We start from the raw sequence: 19,877 nt of genomic DNA, 5'->3' as shown, positions 1-19,877 counted from the left end.
AGGTCAGTAACCCACGTCCGTCAGCACAGACCCTCCCCTAGCCCCGCTGCACGCAGCCACGAGGAAACAGTCACCCGAGAGCCAAAAGAGCCCCCACCCGGACATGACCGCTACCCCGGGTTGAGCCCCCCAAGGAAGATGCCTCCGGGGAACCCCCCTTTAATTTTAAATATGTTCATATTGTCTATTCTTATTTAATTCACTTAATATACAGAATTCACCTGCTTGCTGCTTACATGCTACTACTGCACATTCACCTAATGTATATATTATATATGATGTTCTTCCTCCCCCCCTTTTTTGCACAAGTCGAGGAGCGTGTCAGGTTACATTTCACTGTGTGTTATACCTGTATAACTATGCATGTGACAAATAAAGAACCTTGAACCTTGAACAAAGATACTTTGTCCTGAGAGTGGTGCTAGAGGACAGCTTGTGTAGTGTCTAAAATGGAAAAGGTTCGTTCACAGTCTAAACTGTTCCCTGATGATAAGATGCACTTTCTCAAACTCAGTGTCACTGCCCAAACTTAAAATTGGCAGCAAAGGCAAAAATGCATACAAACAGATGAAGATGTATTTACGCTTTACCCTGGGTCCAGTGATGCCGGGTGCGCCCATGTTCCCTTCCACACCTCTGATGCCCTGTGAGAGATGTAGCAGAGAGATGAGGACAGAAACAGAGCTCAGCTTGATGCATTCTGTGCTGACTGAGATCAAGCAGCTCACCTTGGCACCTGCGATTCCCTCCTCCCCTTTTTGACCTGGTGGTCCTGGTACCCCCTAGAGAGACAGAGTAGGTTGAGACAGAGAGCTGTTAGAAGCAGATGGTTAGGTTCTGGTGACTCCATTACTTCACTTTAAACTTACCTGCACTCCCGGTCGCCCAGGATCTCCCTTCTCTCCCCTTGCTCCTGGTGGACCCTAAAGAAATTAATACGAGTACGTTTTTGCACAATAAACTATCCACATGGATGCACATACATTTGTTTGGCAAAGCTTTCACCATAGTTACTGTATTGGTACACATTTAACCCTCTGGGTTCGACATTATATTATAGTATTTTTTTAATGAGTGTACGTGATGTGTTGGTTGTATGTTTGTTGTTTGTTTTGACATACTGCGAATCAACTTCCCATCAGGGACAATAAAGTTACCATTGACATTGACCATTGACAGATGGGCGAGTCCAAATGACATGGTTTGAAGTGCAGACTTCAAACTATATACCAGCTTTTAAATAGTGTTTATATCCCATCTAAAATTCGGGTTATGATAAATAATTTTCAGCATACTTTTTCCTGAGTACTGTTGTCATGTTTAGTGCAGGAAGAAACAGTAAACACTGGACTTTGTAAGGACAGTGCTTCCCTTGCAGGCAAAAAAAAAAAAAAACGACAAAAAACTGTGTAGCCGGACACATTAGGTTGTGCTGAAAAGAAATGTTACAAAACAAGGCAAAGTAAACCGTTTCTAAGGTGAAATATAAAGGTAAAATCCAAAGTAGTCAAACACAGCCAATTATACCCTGGACCCCAGAGGGTTAAATCTACCTTTTTGCCCTGCATTGTAATGCCTCGTGGCCCGATGCTGCCCACAGGTCCAAGGCCTCCCTCAAGTCCAGGATTTCCTGGAGGACCTACTTCTCCCTGAAAAAATAAATAAATAAATAAGAGACTAATTCAAAGAAAAGTGAGACTTACAGGTAGATGGTTCTGGTTTCAACAAACAGTCTGAGATATTATCTATGTTATGTTCTCATGTTCATGAGTCTGATTAAGTTCCCTTCCACTGTCAGTTGCGCATTGATGTAACACTCATTTATTGTGTATTGTGTATGCGTTAGTCCCAGTAGGGAAATTACTCCTCTGCATTTAACTCTTTCACCCAGTGAAGCAGTGGGCAGCCACCAATGTAGCGCCCGGGGAGCATTGTGTGGGGACGGTACCTTGCTCAGGGGTACCTCAGGGTAGCCGTTCCAACCTTCAGATCATGGGGCAAACACTCTACCTACTGAGCGATCCCTACCTACACTGTGACTGAAACTACATGGAAACAGCTGTTCAACAGCTGCATTTGTATTTTTTTAGCTGATTCTTTGCATATTTTCTTCAGGGAATATTTAATCGTTAAAAAAAAAGTAATGCCTGTTTGCTAAGTCTCCTCTTGTGGCAGGAGCAGCAGGGTTTAAGCTGTTCAACTTCTCAGGCAAAATGAGAAAAACCTGACTGTTATACACAAACTTCTAAATAAAGCCATGACTGCATCTGAAAGGTCTGAATAAAGCTTTCAGCTCACCTTTTGGCCATGTTCTCCTTTTTCACCTTTTTCGCCACGAGGGCCTGGCTTCCCCTGGGAAAGAAGACAAAGAACTGAGTGTTTAACAGTGAGGAATCATGCAACAAGTACTCTGGGTGTGTTTGAGGTGACATACAGGTGGTCCAGGGGGACCAGGAGCTCCAGGGACGTCAGAGGAACAGGTACATGTGTACGCAGGGGCAGGGCAGCTCTCCTCATCTCTCTTACACAGACACAATAATAAAGATATTAAGTGAGCAAATTTACACTGCTCTTAGAAAGGTTCTCTCAATGTTGCACCACCACTTGGTAAAAAAAATCATGACAGCTATATGATTTTTTTTGTGAAATAATAAGGGTTGAAGAAAGGTGAATGTAAATATTAGCACACTGACCACTCCAGGCAGGTCACAGCAGGTATCCTCTGAAGCCCACGTGGTGTTACAGACGATTTCAAAAGACTGCAGCTGAAACTGGAAGTGATGAAGAGCACAGAACAGACATTGAATACAGGACAGAGGAAGTGATCATCCACAGTTTTTAAAGGTATGTTTAGAGTGCATTAATAGGCTGAGCTAGAATTAATATCAAAGAATGTTAAATACCGGGGCTGAGCCACTGTTAGGTCCTCGGGTCTTCACCAGTTTTCCCAGCATCTCAAATCCATCGGTGGGCAGGTTGCCTAGAGGACGGGCTGGCCTCTCACCCACGTGCTGACAGTCCACAGACAAGGATACACTCACCTGGCTAACAGAAAGGTGAACCTGCCAAATGGAAGAAAATGTGCCGTTTAGGCGTCTGAGGTCTAAGTCATCATATCTACTAACACTAACCCTACCTCACACTTTGGGAGAGTCTTCCTCTCACAGTTCAATGAAATGCAGTGGGGTTAAGTTAAATGATGATCCTAAACTGCCCATCATTAAAACAAATGTGAGAGTGGACGGTTATCTCTCTGCCAGCGACCATAGGGCGCTTCTCAGCGTAGGGTAGCCTATTTTCCTAGTTTTACATTCACCTTGTGGAAACTGCCATAGAACAGCCTGTGGACCTGTGGCTGGTCAAAGGTCAGCTCCTGCACTTCACCTCTGTAGTCCAGACTGAAGTATAACAGGTGCTTGGTGGTTGCTGCAAAAACACAAACACACAGGATAATAAGGTCATCATTTGTTATTTCCCGTAAAAGCCACAATAATGAGCTTAGGGAGGTGAGTTTACAGAAATGTGTTCACTTCTGTTCTCTGTTTTTGTTAAAGAACAATGTAGACGATTAAGGGACTGCAACAAGTCCAAAGACATGCTTCCAGTGCAGGAGGCGGGAAGGTGCAGGCAGTGTTACTCACGGTCAATCACCACTCCCATCTTTGGCTGGAAGTCATTGTCTGTGAGCTGCCAGAGAGCAAAAGGCTCCCTGGGTGTATCCTGCAGCATTCGGAAGGCAATGCTGATGGTGTGCTCTGGGGAGAAACCTGCAGGGTGGATAAACCTGGAAGGATGGCAAGACAGACCGCAAGATTCACTTTTTTCTATCACTGACTAAACACATTTCTGTGAAAGTTTACATAATTTTCCTTTCCATGCCTGAGTCTCACAAGCACAGCACAAAAAAGGACCATGTGATGTTAGGGTTGGCTTATGAGACATGCTACAAAAATTTTGAAAAGCATTGCATTAGTGTCTATGTCAGTGAACTGGTGTTTACTCAAATTAAAATACAATGACAAAGAAAAGGTGGAGGACTGAAAGAAATTCTCACTTGGTGCTCTGTGTCAGTTGGACGTCTCTGTACAGAGTGTAGGTGGGGAGCGTGTTGAAGACAAAAGGCTCGGCTGCCACTCCCTCCACCGATGAGTGAGCTCTCTGAGTCAGACCAAAGGCTTCCATCATGTTGAACCCTAAACCAGCACAAACGTAACAGAAACACAGTGTGGTGCTTCCTTCGTAGTTGTTGTTGTTTGTTTTGTTTTTTTTAAGTTTCAGTTTAAAGGGAGGACAGCGTGTCTCACCTTTAACAATGCTGTTTCTGATGGTGACTTCAGGGCACACTGCAACACAAGAGTGTAAAAGTAGGCAAAAGTACTGCTGTATGCTCGGGTTTTATTCAAAAACAGTGTGTGCACACAGTCAAAGGAGCTTGCAAAGAAAAGCGTCTGGACTTCTTTAAGTTACTTGAAGTATACGATTCAAATGAATTGAATCGTATACTTCAAGTAACTTAAAGAAGTCCAGACGCTTTTCTTTGCAAGCTCCTTTGACTACGATGACCTGGATGACTGAGAACCTTCACAGACACAGTGTGTGCACACACCAACTTCCTTAGAAATATTTCTTAGAAAACTTATTGTTTACAATTTAAAAACAAACGTGATCTCCATCGTATTAAAAAGTTTTGCATATCAGCACCACAGTCATTAAAAAACTATGCCCATTCTTACCAGAGGTCAACACTTTCACTTAATTTCTTTTTATATTAATCTTGAAGTTATTGTTTATTCCACAACTTGCTTCCGGTATGATGGCGCCTGTGTTTGGCTTCGCCGCTGCCGGGTGCAGTTTGTCACGTTCTATCGTCGTGTTTTTTTTCTCTACTCTGCTGTTTTTTATTTGTATCAATGATGTTCTGGCTGCCCTGGTTTATGATCGTTTGACGCTGTTATCAATCCGATCTTCAATGATGGCCCAAGATGTTCCATCTTCCTCCTCCTTTGGCACTTTCTATTCTCCGCACTTTCCCCCGCACTCCTTTGGCACTTTTCATCTACCGCCAGTGGCTGGATCCTCGGCCAGCGTTCTCAGCGTTCCCCGTAGTTCACGGAGAAGAAGAGGAAGGAGATCAGGTATCCAGGTGAAGCTTAGGCTTTTCTGGCGGCGGGGGCTGATTGGAAAGCGATGTCGTGCGGGTTTTGTTACCTACGCTCAAAACAGCTCCATAGAGAGGAATTTGTTCTCCACGGCCCTGCTTGGATATACAGGGCCTGGCTCTCCGAGACCGTGCTACCTCAGAAGGGTTCAGTCCAGACTCTCCTGTTGACTGGCTTTTCATCCCCTCGGTGAGTGGAATATACGAACGTGAAGGCTCTAACCTCGAGTATTTACGTCCTTTAACTCGAGCTTCTCCTAATAATGATGCTCTCACCCCGCTGACTATGGCGCTCTTTAATGCCCGATCTTTGACTAATAAATCGTTTGTGCTTAACGATTTTATTGCTTCTAATAATCTGGACTTCCTGCTTCTGACCGAGACCTGGCAGCGGGACTTGGACTATTCGTCTCTTATTGAAATGTGCCCAAATGGCTTTTCTGTCATCAGCCAGCCTCGGGGTTCTGGTCGTGGAGGAGGTCTCGCGGTGGCATTTCAGAGCCGTTTCAACTGCCGTTCAGTGAAAGTTGGACACTTTCTTTCTTTTCATTAAAATCGGTAGTAAGGATCCTTTTTACTGTGCTGTGGTGTATCGTCCACCCGGCCCTAACAGCTTGTTTTTAGCGGAGTTTAGCGACTTCCTGTCCTCTACTATGAGGTTGTCCAAATTGCTTTTAGTGGGGGATTTTAATATACATGTTGATGATGAGTCCGACCTGTTTGCCAGAGGTTTTATCAAAATTATGGATTCTTTTCATTTTACCCAGCATGTGTCCGGCCCCACACATAACAAAGGTCACACACTGGACCTTGTCTTTACCTTGGGTTTGAATATTGATTGTATTTGTTCTAAGGAGATTTTTATCTCTGACCATTATTGTATTCTTTTTAACATGTCTTTTCATGAGCCTATGTCTCCTGTTCACCGGACAGTTATGTCGCGCATTATAAATTCCTCCACAGCACAGAAGTTCTCAGATGCTTTTAATTTAACACTATCCCCACAAAACGGTATTGATTTCTCAACAGATCTATTTAATGATCATTGTCTTTCGATCTTAGATGAAATCTGTCCGGTTAAAATGAGACCTGTGCCTGTTTCCAAGTCCCTACCTTGGCTAAATGACAACATCCGCTCTATAAAACGTAATTGTCGTAAAGCTGAGCGGTTATGGAGGAGAACTCATTTAAATGTTCATCTCCTTTACTTAAAGGATCTTTTAGCCTCTTTTAACAATGCTATTAGAGATGCAAGGGCTGCTTACTTTTCTCAGTTGGTTGCAAAGAGCAGAGGTAATCCTAAGGTATTATTTGACACTATTACTGATATCATTACTCCTGCTCCACCTGCTGCCATTATTTCTTCTAATGAAGACTGCGAAACATTTCTTGCTTTCTTTTTAGAAAAAATTAGCAATATAAGTAAAAAAATGTCCCCATCAGCATCTGCACTGTCAGTTCCCACGCCAGTTCGGCCTGTTGTTTTAGAAAGATTTTTACCTGTTTCACTATCCGAGCTGGAAAAATAGTTAGTACAACAAAAGTATCCTCTTGTTCACTCGACATTTTACCCGCATCGTTATTCAAAAATGTCTTTTACTCTATTGGTCCCTGTATGCTCACTATAATTAACACCTCTTTGGGATCTGGCAAAGTCCCTGCTTATTTTAAAACTGCTGTTATACACCCCCTGTTAAAAAAGCCTATGCTGGACCCATCTCTCACTAGCAACTACAGACCGATCTCAAAAATACCATTAATTGCTAAGATTTTAGAGAAGATTGTGGCTAAGCAGCTTACAGCAGTTTTAGACAAATATAATATCTTTGACAAATTTCAGTCTGGCTTTCGTAGAGCTCATTCTACTGAAACAGCCCTTCTTAGAGTTTCCAATGACATTCTGATGCAAAACGATGCAGGTAAGTGTTCTGTACTCCTAATGTTGGACCTCACGTCAGCCTTTGACACTGTTGACCATTACATTTTGCTTGAAAGGCTGAAATAGTGGGTTGGTGTATCTGGGTCTGCCTTAGAGTGGTTCTCCTCGTATCTCTGTGAACGATACTCTTCTGTGGCAGTTTCTAAGTACAGGTCATCTTCTACGTCCCTGTCCTTTGGTGTGCCACAAGGTTCTGTGCTGGGGCCCTTATTGTTTTTAATTTATTTACTTCCTCTCCAGCATATTTTGAGCCCTTTTGAGGATATTTGTTACCACTGCTACGCAGACGACATCCAACTATATATATATCTTTTAAACCTGAAGATGCTTCTAAGCTGCGGATTTTAAATGTGTGTCTGGAAACCATCAAAAGTTAGATGGCTGACAACTTCCTCCAACTAAATGAAAATAAAACTGAAGTCCTTGTATGTGCTCCAGACAGACATGTACCCAGCATAATGAATGCTCTTGGTCCCCTTTCAACGTTTGTGAAATCGTCTATCAGGAACCTAGGAATAACCTTCGATCCTGCTCTTACATTGGATATTCACGTCAAATCTCTGGTTCGGTCTTGCTTCTATCATTTAAGAAATATTTCTAAATTGAGCCCCATAATATCTCATACTGAACTGGAGATTGTTATTCATGCTTTTATTTCATCACGACTGGACTATTGCAATTCACTGTTCACATGTCTAAACAAAAGTTCCCTGGAGCGTCTGCAGATTGTCCAAAATGCTGCAGCAAGGCTTCTGACGAAAACATCGAAATACTCACATATAACACTGTTGCTTATACAGCTGCACTGGCTCCCTGTCGAATTCAGAGTCCACTTTAAGATTCTGGTTCTGACATTTAAGGCTCTTCAAGAACAAGCACCATCATACATCATTGAACTCTTACAGCCCTATGCCCCTAGTAGGTCTCTGAGGTCTTGTGGTCAGGGCCTACTTGTTATTCAGTATACGAGACTGAAAACTAGGGGTGATCGAGCTTTTGCTACTGTGGCCGCCAGACTGTGGAATTCTCTTCCTCAGAACTTAAGATCTGCTGATTCACTGATTACTTTTAAAAAACAGCTAAAAACACATCTTTTTAAAATTGCATTTTGTTAACTTTTGACTGTACTTTGTCTTTTTAATCTGTTCCTATACCTTGTAAAGCACTTTGTGATCTTTTATCTAGAAATGTGCTATATAAATAAAAGTTTACTTACTTACTTACTTAACTGCCCGATTATCAAATGGGCCCCTCCTTCCTTCTTTTATTCTGGTTTGTCATTCTTCACCTTTAAACATATTCTAGGTTAAACGTTTATTATTATTATTATTATTATTGTCTAATATTATTATTATTCAATTTTTTTCTTTGTGTTTTTGTAATTTCACCACAATCTACCTCAATACCGCATTTATATCTAAAAATATGGAAACACGCTAGCTGTGAATAGCTGGTGTGCACATGTCTATTTACAGTGATTCAGTCACTAACATGCAGTAGTAACAATAACAGTGTCTAGTGCACATGGTCCGTGAATCCGGTGGTAACTTTGACGGCACCCCTCTGATTTTTGTGCGCATACAGGTAAATGATAGTGTTGGTGAAAACTGATTGCTGCACAGGACTGGAACATATTATTGGTGGGCTATTGCCTTTCAGCTGGAGTTTGATTCATGCAAAGACAGAAACACACACACACACACACACACACACACACACACACACACACACACACACACACACACACACACACACACACACACACACACACACACACTGTGACTGGGGAATCTGCTGAACTCGTGTGTTAAATTCAGCCCAAAATATTTCATAGGCTACTCAGAAGAAGTTGAAGATAAAGTATACGTGGATCTAAAGATTTACCTTCATTGTGGATAGGGTACATCCGGGGATGGATGGCAATTCGGGCTGGAGCTGCAGCTGTAATAAAATTGCATTGAAATTATTTATATAGAATAATATATTACTGTTCATACATAAACTCTGAATTAAATTAGTTTTTGTGTTTGCTGGCCAATGATCATCTGTGTTTCTGAGAACATGTCAGACCTGTGGGATGGAGGATGGAGACTGCCGGGCCCTCTGCTGAGCCGAGAAGAGAGTGCACACTGATGCGATACAGAGTCTCAGGTTCCAGATCAGTGAAACAGTGGCTTCTGCTGGACTTACTCACAACTTCTTGCTTTGATTGCTTGTCTATGCACACATGCACGACAGAGTAAATTGCCAGCAATCACTGTATGTTCTGTTACAACTAATAACTCACATATAATATATTTATATTATATATATATATAATTATTTTCATATAAATTATGAAAATAATTTCATATTTTTTGGATGTTTGTCACACTTAAATATTTCAGATGATGAAAAACATTTAAATTAGACAAAGATAACACAAGTAAACACAAAATGCAGTTGCTAAATGAAGGGGTTAATAATTAAGGGAAAAAACCCTCCAAAGCAGGTAGACAGCAGCAATTCATGGTTCTATTTACCGCAGCAAGTCTTCTAGGTCCTGAAGCAGAAAAACAGCTCCAGATAATACATTACCACCACCATGCCATATCAAAAAGCACCACTGAACGACACAGGAAATCATTCAGTCTGCATCCCAAGTCTGCAATTAATCAGGCCTGAGTGTGTTTAGTGAAACTCAACTCAGCTTTCCAAAAAATGTAGTTAGTTACAGTTAATTCATGATTTAACAAGAGGGGCAATCTTTTTTTTTTTTTCCCACAGGACCAGGGAGGTTTTCCTAATCTATGAAATCATCATTTAAAAACTGCATTTTGTATTTACTTGTCTTATCTTTCTTCTAATATTAAAATTTGTTTGATGATGCAAAACACTAGGAAATCAGGAAGGGGGCAAACACCTTTTCACATCACTGTAGACATGATTACAGAATACCTTTTACATCCTGGATTACAATACGATATCCATCAACGGCAGATACTGGTCTCCATGACACACAGATACTGGAGTGGTCTGACCTGACCACACTCGCACTGCTTACCCGCAAAGTGGCTAGAGAGACAGAAAAAAAGGAAGAAAACAAGCAAAAAACAAAAAAAAAAACAAAGCCAAAGAATGTCATCTGCACACTAGCATGGACAATAAACGTAGACACAGTGCACCCAGTAATTTTTGAACTTACAACCAAGTATCAAGAGCAGTACTGGTATTGTACTGGTACTGGCTGCTGTCTCATTGTTCAGAGAGCCCATCATTATGCAGAGAAAGGAATCTGCGTCTCTGGACCAAAATGACTGTACGTGTAGTGCTGTAGAAACAATACTGCCCAAAAACATATGCATATCCCTCCTGTAAGGGTAAAGTAATGGGACATTTGCACTTTTTGCATGTAAACCTGTCGCTCTTCACTGGAAGTTGCACTTGAGCTGTCTTGACATCTTTCCCTTGTTTGACTCACCAGTTTTGCCCTGAGCTGAACCACTGCCTCCTTCTCTGTTGTGGTACTCAGCAGTGACCAAGATGCTGTAGCGCGTATCTGGCTGCAGTGACTCCAGCATCACCTGCTTCTCTCCACCAGGGACCAGCACCTGCAGCGAACAAACAACACTATCATCCCAACACAGTCAGAACTCATTTAAAGTTTTGGGACTTATGGAATTCTGACACATGACAGCCGGCTGAAGCCCAGAAGAGGTGAAGATGTAATGACTACGACCCACTCACAGTGTGATCCTGGCTATCAGCTCCAGTCAATGCTGTGTAGGACACGCGATACTGGAGGACATGAGCATTGGGAGGTACCCAACTGATCACCATGCTGACGGCAGTCTCATCAGAAACCGTGAGGCTGGTTGGGCCTCCACCAGACACTGCAGCAACATCATAGAAGAGATAAAGTACCACAGCTAACGACACTTAACCCTCACTTTGTTCCTTTATAGGAGGAAATTATTTTGGCAGCAAAGCAAAGTGTTTTTTAGACAATAAATGTAAAGTATAACAGAGAATTTGATACTTTGATTTGATACTTTAACCTCACTACATTTATTTCATAGCTCAGAGTTCTAGTTACTCAAAGATGAGAATTTAGATGTGAAATTTAACCTTTAAGTGACTAGTACTTTGAGAACTGCCATCAATTACACAATGAAGTTCATTTACTTACAGGTTATTGTAGTAGTAATGCTATATTGTACAGAATATGACACGAAGGGCTGCTGACCACAGAAAAGTAAAAGGTAACTGGGCCTAAAGACTAACAGGAGAAAAACAAGCTTTCTGTGATTCTATGATTTTTATTTCTGTGTTTTTGTGGTAATCTTGGATATCTTAGGTTGTCTCATTACTGTCACATATGTCCTATCATTAAAACACTGGCTTCTAACAACTAACAGTGTCTCAAAAATAATGTAATAAATAAACAAATAATATGGATGCATGACTCAAATGCATGACTTTTAACTTGTGTATTTTTTAGGCTGAACACTGCTGCTAATGTGACTAAGGTAAATGGTTTCATCAGGCTCGCCCTTCCCGAGTTTGAGAAATGCTCAGGATCAGAAAATGTGTGACTCACAGGTGCTGTAGCGTATGGCCACAGCTTCACTCTGAGCTCCATCTCCATAGAGTGCAGACAGTGAAATCTGATACTCTTTATCATCCTCCACCCCTCCAAGAACTGCTCCTTCACTGTCACCACTCATACGCAGCTGAAATACACAGCAGGGACACACAGGACAACAGTTTATATCGTATTTTTTAATTCATAATATGTACTCCAGCAATCCAATAATTTTCCCCACCTGTCTCAGGTCGCCTCCACTTAGGGAGATCCACTTAATGAGGTAAGAAACAACATCATCAGCTGCAGCTTCCCAGCGCACCATGATGTCACTGTCTGAGAAATTAGTTACCCTAAGGTCTGAAGGAGGAGGCACCTTCACTAGAAGAAAAGAATAATGTGTATGGAAATAAAAAAAAAGAGAGAGACAGCTACATTATGACATTTCTCATTATTAATCAATAACATTTACAGTACTGTGCAAAAGCCTTGAGCCAAATGCTGAAGTATTTCTTTGGACATTATCTGTTTTTTCACTCCTTTTTAGTCCAGTTTTTGTACCTGACCATTTTCTGAGGAATGCTTTGTTTTGTTTTGTTTGTGGAACCACTCAGCACTGACCTACCAATCATTCAAGAATTTAAAAGCATCTAACGCAATTGATGAACCAATACTGTGTCTGCACATAACAGAACACTTGGGAAAGAACCGATTTTTAATCTTTAAGCACTTTTTTACTAGCAGCCTGCAACAAAAACACACCATTTATTCCCATTTCCTCAGTTCAATCTATGGAAAAAGAGCAAAGATAGCAAAGATTGCATCAACAAGTTTATACCCAAAAAACTATTAATAAAAAAGACAACATGAAGTCAGTTTGATCTAACAAATGTAGCCTAAGGTGATGCCTTCATGCCAAAAACAAATATTTTGTCTCACGTGTGGTGACGTTACTGGTGAGCGCTGCAGACAGGCCTTGTGCGTAGTGAGACTGAACAGAAATGAGGTATCTGGAAAGAGAGGAAAGGTTCTGCACCAGCACTGAGTTCACTCCTGTCACTTCCACCTGGAAGGATATTTAATATATATCAATGACTGACATGGCTGAGGCAGCATTTCATTTATCAAACATTTTGAACTGTTAATGCAGTAAATGGGACAGAGTACAGAAGCTTCTGTACATTAGTCTAAAGTACAGAAGCTACACTTTACTTTATTAACTTTACTAAACCATTAACTATCAGAGAGAAACTGCATGACTGCAAACATGACTCACTTGTCATATCAGCCTATTTGGAGCACAACACTGTGGCGGTGGTAAATTACAAGTGGTAATTTAGTACTTGGCAACAAGATGTCAGACCTCCAATAAAGCACAATTCTTTGCACAATATTCAAGAAAACTGTCCCCACTAAAGATGGAAACATCTTTCATTACTTGAGGCACAACCACACCATAGAGTACAACCAGGTTAAACAAATGACTCCACTGAGCATCACTAGTTAGACTCCATATGGCAGGAAGAGCACACTTTTACTGATGAGTTACCAATGGTAGTAAAAGTGAGCTTTTAGAAACTGGTTAAAAAACTTGAACCCAGATACAACATGCCATTTTATTAGGTGCTAATGAAATTGAAATTGTGTAGTCTCCTGAAGAGTTACAAGGCTAAGTTACCTATCCTTTAAGACTGGCTTGTTTGGGAAGGTACCTGCTTGACATCACTGCCGTGGTTGGTGCTGTAGGTGATTCTATGGCCGGGGACATCCCCAGCCCCGGGCACCCAGCTCACCTTCATCATACTGTGGGTGACCATCGGGAACTGAACACTCAGTGGTGTTGGGAGGGGGACTGCAAAGTAAAAAACGAAAGCAGAAGAACTTTGAAAGTGCACTCAAGTGTACTGAAGTAACTTTGGAAAGGTACAGTTACCAATGTCTATATTACAGAAGGCTGATCTTTGACCATTTTAGCAGAGGAAACAATGGTAGAGTGCAGAACGGTGGAGAAGGAGAAACGTTAAAATAGGAAATCATAAAGACACAGTGTAAGTGAAAGTGAAAAATCCGGTCTTAGACTGTTTAGATAATGTCTCACATGTGGTGGTAACAGCAGTGACAGGGTCGCTGGGTTCCTCCTCATAAAGCGCATAAAGAGTGACAGAGTAGTCTGTGGCTGGCAGTAATCCTGCCAGCTCCACCACAGTTTGTTCTGCACCAAATTTCTCCTGCAAATACAGAAACAACATCATTCATCCATCTCATTACTGAGCGCAGTGCTTTGTACTGGGACTGTACACTGATGTTGTGATGTGGTAATAGGCCACTAGCAGTCAGTAGTCTAAAATGACGGTGAGTTATTGAAGATGAATGTTTAGGAACAATAAGCTGCAATTACAAGGTATTACTTTTTTCTGTATCATTAACCAGCAGCAAAATATAGTCAACACATTCTGTCATCACCTCCTTGGCATCATCAGGCTCTCCGTGGCTGAGTGCTGAGTACAGGATCAAGTACTGTGTTGCGCCGGGTGCAGCACCCCAACTCACTTGCAATGTGCTGTAAGATGAAGGAGTCACTTTCAAGTTGGCAGGCATGGCCAGTGGCACTAAGAGGAAAACAGACATGTCTTTGTAGTATACACACTTTTGAGTACTTTGTTTGCTGAGTACACATGGTGTGTAAAGTAACAGTGACAGCAACCAAACTTCCATGGGTGTAGCTTTAACTTTAACTCCTTTAAATAATGAATCACATGTGTAACTGTACTATTATAACCTCACTATGATGCTTGTAGTATATGTATGTTTTTTTTCCCTAGATGTGTTATTCAATGTATGTTTTTTTCCCTAGATGTGTTATTCAATCTGGATGAAACTTACTATATAAACTGCCCAGGGTACCAGTATTATTAATATCTATATAGCTTTAGGGAATTCTTTTTATAACACTAAAAGCTGTTTTTGCCAACTCACTATATAAGTGATATAATGAAAATAACATTTGACTGTTCCTTGTTATCAGCAGAATATAATTTAAGGGAATTCTGCTGACTACAGCAACTTCATACTTACTGATACTGTAGCACCTATGACAAAATTACCACATTTCATAAAGGATGGAGCTGGAATTACTCTACATTTGTGCTAACTTTCTATACCTATCAATCTTTAGCACCTTTAACACTGATGCTAGTCTTACATGTTGTGACAGTCCCTCTGAGCGCTAAGCCTACGTTGTCCTCATACACGGGAAAGATAGAGACGTGGTACAGAGTTTGAGAGGAGAGGCCTTCCAGCAGCACAACAGATTCTGAGCCAGGTAACACCACCTGGAAACAAAGCACTGCTTAGACTAATAGTCTGAAAACATATCATACATAAGACGTGACATACATATGATCGATCCGACAACTAAACCCAAAGAATATGTAGCAGCACTGGATAGTATTTGCTGTTCCTCTAAACAAGGATCTTATTGTTGCTGGACAGACATAGCACATGTTACATGTTCTACACATTCTGGGGTTTTTTATACCTTATGAATCATCTAGGAATATACATATATACATCTAGGAATTTTTGTAATAGCAGTGAAGTTCATTTCTGGACCTGGAAATTGTAAAATCTTCACATTGACAGTTGAGATTTGTTTACATAACCATCCTTGTGCTTTAAACCCATATGGCAACAGTGCCTGTGAACCAAGCAGCAGCCTCTGTGGCTAGAAAGTGAAAGTGAATGCTCCAACCCCAGAACTGAAGTCCAAATAGCAACATGAGACAGGCTTCAAAACAGGGGAAAAAAACCTTGTATATCAAAAATGAACAGACCACGATATCATCCACAGCTCAGGAGAGGCCTAGCAAACAGTTACAGGTTAAAACCGCCTTTTTTCACATTCATCTCTCAGTCAAGTAATGTAGAACTTTAAACCACATTCACATTCATAACAGGAAATAAGTCAGAGGCTGAAATGTTTTATGTATCAGACAGTAAACAATGCTTTTTAATAAGGAGTTTTAAAGTCAGGTGGTTGCTCTTTTGTTATGTTCAACATTTAGCTAGCCCCTACCAGCATTAACATTTATGCCTCAGCTCAACCTTCTCATCCAGATATGATCACAACCATATTAAAACAATCACAAAGATACCAATAGCAAAAATGCTAAACTTGATGTAGAGTGGTGCCTAACCCCATTTTTATTTACAGCATGTGAAAAGAGGCAAGATGCTAACCTCCTGTGGACTCTGACTCTCAGCACTGTGGTACACAACTCTGTACTGTTGGACCGGCTTCACAGGATTGGTCCAGTGAAGCTTCACCTCTCTGGAACCAAGTTCTGAAAACCGGAGATCAGTAGGACTGGGGTAGGAGAGGGTCGGATCTGCTGTGGAACCAGGCTCCATTCCTGAACACACAGAAACACAGAGCATTAAATCTCCAGGAAACATCTGATGCCATTAAAAACAACTCAGTTTAAGGCAGAAAAACATAGATAGCTACAAAGATGGGTGGCATACGCTTTGTGATGCCACGCTCCTCTATCCTCCCGCACAATATGTGGACCAGGCGTGCCACCAGCTTGCTGAGCAGAGGGAAGTCATTAACATTGTAGACATTCAGATCCACTGGCTCCGAGGCCACTTGTCTCAACTCCGCTTCATCAGCGTTCTTTACACCTGAATAACACCAAGTTGTGCGTTAGTTTAACCAGCTAAGGACATAACATGTTAAAATAAGTAGTGGAACCCCTTCTGAATCTAGTCTAATGGCTAAGTAGTTTTAGTCTAAAGGCTAAATTGAAAAAAGGAAATCACTTGACCTGCTCTACTTGCCCATCTTACCGACAGCGATGATTTCAATGCCTGCATTTTTCAGCCGGGTGGCTGCAGCAATGGCATCATCCTGAGATTTCCCATCAGTCAACAACACCAGAAAAAACGGAGTGTCAGATCTTGCACCCGCACTGGACCTCATGTTCTCCTCCATGACATGGAGTAGTGCCTGACCTGGAGACATGGTTAGACACTGACAAATGCACGGTACACATGCAGTATCAAACAGCATCAGCTGAGTGTGTACCTGTAAATGTGTTTCCTCCCTTATATCTGAAGTTCCTCACTGCCTCCAACAGCTGCTCTTTAGAGGTGAAGTTGTTAAGGTGCCATTCTGTGCGTGGGTCTCCACTGTACTGTGTCAGTCCTAAAACAAAGATTCTAAATTATACATGATTTTATCATCTATGTTAGTTCATAACAGACAGAATCAAAAAGACCGCCAAGTTCTTCTCTGAGTGATCCATTTCAATATGTCTGTGCTTTAATTGTCCTTACCTTTTGTTGTCACCTCATAAACAACAAAAGGTTGTTTATGATGCTGGTTTTACAGCATTTTTTATGGAAATAATGGGTGTAAATAGTGTTGTTGCACCTTATATGAAGGCAGCACAATATGATAAAGTGTTGCACACATCAGGGGATGATGACATGAAACCTTGGCATGGTAAGTAAAAGTCGATATTTTAATAACTTCATGCACAAATGGGAACAAGCCAAATATTGATTTGACTTGTCTCTGTTTGAGCCCTGTGATAGCCTAGCAGCCTGTTCACAGTGTCCCCAGTCTCTCACCCTATCACAGCAGGACTTATTCAAGATGTTTACTGTCATGTACACCGCAAAACACAAATAGTTACGCAGAGCAATGGAATTCTTACTTTGCGGGTTCCCTTCACATGACTAAAACAAAGTATCTGTATTATATCTGTGACCTTGACTTTATTAACAGGTGAAGAAGAAGATGAATGGATAGATGTGTCATGGTCCGTGGTCCTGTGTGTGGAATGTGTGATGCGCGGGTAGCCACACCCCCAGGCTGGGCCGTCACCGGCACACCTGCTCTCCATCGGGGTGATTACCTGAAGAGCTACTTAACCCGGCGCTGACGGATGCTCCACGCCAGTCCGTTAATCACCTCTCTGTGGTAACTAGACTCCCGCGAAAGCGTTGCATTAATATCTTGTTGGAGCTGCGTTAAATCTGCTTACTTGTGTCTAGGTTTCGATCCGGCATTCAGCGTCTGCCACCTGCCTGTCCTCCTGCTCAATTGGATCACCCGGTGCATCATCTGGCCCATCCACTACCTCCACGGATTTCCCTCTCACGGACTTCCCTCCCCAGCTCCCACGGTCCCGCTCTAATCGTAAGCCAACTGGTCTAACTCAGTTTTGATGTGTTTCCTCCGCTTCCCAGCTCCCTAGTAATCTTCTCCCCTTTCTGTTGCAGCCTCCCACGGACCCGATTCCGGCTTCCTCGCATCATTGTTTCCCCGGGTTTTTTAGTTCCTCGTTTTGCTCCTTTGGTTTTCCCGGGTCGCCTTTTGTTATTATAATAAAGTGTCCTTTTCTGCTAGCGCTTGAGTCTGCATTTGGATCTTTTGTGCACGCGCGCCGCGGCGCATGACAAGATGGATATTTCGTTTGTATGAAACATGGTAGAACTTATTTTATCTAAACAAATAAACACATGTAACATTAGTTGGGTGATTTCTGGACCAAAAAATTGAATTCATAAATGTTCACAAAGGATGAAAATAAACCAGTAATATGACACATAGCAGCTCATACACTAACCACTAACAGGGAGGAGCAGCGAGCCTTGGCTGCCATGTGGGCACATTATATAACCCCGTTCTCCTGGTCAGCCTCTTCCCACATGACGGTCAGATGTAAAATATCGCAAACGGACTTTGAGAAATGTAGGATGGAAACTTTATATAGACCATTAATAATAAACAGTTAATTCGTAGTCAAGTCACCGTTAGTTAATAGTTTATTACTATTAATAATCTATGAAATACTGACTAATAACCTTTATAAAATGGTTAATAGCTGATTTGTAAACAATGTAAACAATACCTGGATGGTTACAGTAACATTTCAACATAAAACTATAAAACTTTAATAAAGACTGCGCAGTGCAGCAATAAACGTTGCATGATGGCTCAATAGCAGTCACTGTAACAGCTATTCATTATTTATATGCTTAAAATAACTATGTTAAAGGAAACACTATGAACCTAGTCTATGAATCGTTCTTTGACTTGTTAACTTTTGCAAGCTGTTTGGTTAAGTATACATACCAAATCGAATTCATTTAGGAACACAGGCGCTTTGGATTAAATGAGAAAGCTGTAGGCCCACGCTAAAGAATACAAACATTTGTGTGTATTTGTTTCCCTGAGACTGTGAACAGGTTCAGGATCAGGGATCAGTAATAAAACCAATCAAATAACAAAAGTAGCTGGAAAATACACCATAAAGTATATAAAATGTTATGTGTCCCGATGACAACAGATTACAATTTTTATTACATTACACATTTGACTGTGTATAATTTATATTTTTTACAAAGTATAAACATGAATTATAAAATTATGTAGTAGTAAATTATATGTGAGCAATAGTGACAGTAGTAAATCTGTGAGTACAACAATAAAAATAACCTACAATAACAACCAGAAGGCCAGAAATGTAATGAGCAAAGCAAAAAGAGAAACAGAGTGATGTCAATACTCCTGCAACAGTGTGAATGATGATGTCAGGACATCTACAGTGTGGCAATACTTCTATTTGAAATCTACTATGACTTTCACAATGCTAGTGATGAGAAATGTTTTCACCACCATACTCCACGCTCTGTTTCTCACCAATCTGAATGTGATTCGGTCCAATGTGGAAAGGTGTCACTAGGCCCTCCAAGAAGTCTCGGACGCGTCTGAAGTTAATGCGTCCGATGCTCCAGGAGCCGTCCACCAACAACACGATGTCTGCAGCTGCATCACTCGCACATTCAAATGGTTTTCTTGAAGACATACCTTAATAAATAACACAAGAAGCAAAGGATGTAAAGAACACACGTACTTTAAATGAGGAAACAGATGGCACCAAAACTGTTTTTAACGTGAAGGCGTCTAACTATTGTGTACATGTGTCGACATGGTGCACAGATGCAGGAGTGAGCTTTCATGCATGTGAACGTCTGTTTCTTTCCTTCGATTATAAAGGAGAGAGGCGAAACAAATGCCCTGTAGCCAAACAGAATGGTCTGTCATTATCGCTTAGCTGTCCCTCCCCCCTGTAAACACTGTCATCACATTTCAAACACTTACTGTTAAGTTACAAGAGAAGGAAGCTGGTGGAGGCCAGACATTA

The 19,877-nt window shown here is 41.3% G+C and overlaps 1 protein-coding gene across 4 annotated transcripts in view; it reads right to left on the bottom strand.

Moving 5' to 3' along the window:
- The window catches only part of LOC146645125 (collagen alpha-1(XX) chain-like), a 48,347-nt gene that overhangs the window by 6,754 nt on the left and 21,716 nt on the right, over window positions 1-19,877 (bottom strand). For all 4 annotated transcript variants that reach the window (XM_085393162.1, XM_085393164.1, XM_085393161.1 and 1 more), the window contains 29 exons: window positions 19,373-19,540; window positions 16,748-16,867; window positions 16,510-16,674; window positions 16,186-16,344; window positions 15,901-16,073; window positions 14,864-14,993; window positions 14,125-14,270; window positions 13,760-13,889; window positions 13,374-13,513; window positions 12,601-12,727; window positions 11,903-12,042; window positions 11,677-11,809; window positions 10,824-10,969; window positions 10,558-10,687; window positions 10,035-10,151; window positions 9,168-9,314; window positions 8,982-9,038; window positions 4,305-4,343; window positions 4,055-4,193; window positions 3,642-3,784; window positions 3,317-3,426; window positions 2,904-3,062; window positions 2,694-2,771; window positions 2,435-2,521; window positions 2,299-2,352; window positions 1,554-1,649; window positions 870-923; window positions 729-782; window positions 591-644 (listed from right to left, as the gene is read on the bottom strand). In XM_085393162.1, the coding sequence (XP_085249288.1) occupies window positions 591-644; window positions 729-782; window positions 870-923; window positions 1,554-1,649; window positions 2,299-2,352; window positions 2,435-2,521; window positions 2,694-2,771; window positions 2,904-3,062; window positions 3,317-3,426; window positions 3,642-3,784; window positions 4,055-4,193; window positions 4,305-4,343; window positions 8,982-9,038; window positions 9,168-9,314; window positions 10,035-10,151; window positions 10,558-10,687; window positions 10,824-10,969; window positions 11,677-11,809; window positions 11,903-12,042; window positions 12,601-12,727; window positions 13,374-13,513; window positions 13,760-13,889; window positions 14,125-14,270; window positions 14,864-14,993; window positions 15,901-16,073; window positions 16,186-16,344; window positions 16,510-16,674; window positions 16,748-16,867; window positions 19,373-19,540 (3,395 nt within the window). The remainder of the gene's footprint in view (window positions 1-590; window positions 645-728; window positions 783-869; window positions 924-1,553; window positions 1,650-2,298; window positions 2,353-2,434; window positions 2,522-2,693; window positions 2,772-2,903; window positions 3,063-3,316; window positions 3,427-3,641; window positions 3,785-4,054; window positions 4,194-4,304; window positions 4,344-8,981; window positions 9,039-9,167; window positions 9,315-10,034; window positions 10,152-10,557; window positions 10,688-10,823; window positions 10,970-11,676; window positions 11,810-11,902; window positions 12,043-12,600; window positions 12,728-13,373; window positions 13,514-13,759; window positions 13,890-14,124; window positions 14,271-14,863; window positions 14,994-15,900; window positions 16,074-16,185; window positions 16,345-16,509; window positions 16,675-16,747; window positions 16,868-19,372; window positions 19,541-19,877) is intronic.

The sequence above is a fragment of the Rhamphochromis longiceps genome, linkage group LG20 (genome assembly GCF_057381845.1).
Source record: "Rhamphochromis longiceps isolate RC_006_pf linkage group LG20, R_longiceps_female_GT1.1, whole genome shotgun sequence".
Classification (NCBI taxonomy): Eukaryota; Metazoa; Chordata; class Actinopteri; order Cichliformes; family Cichlidae; genus Rhamphochromis; species Rhamphochromis longiceps.
Note: the sequence above shows the minus strand (reverse complement) of the source record. Positions and strands in the feature narration are given on the sequence as shown.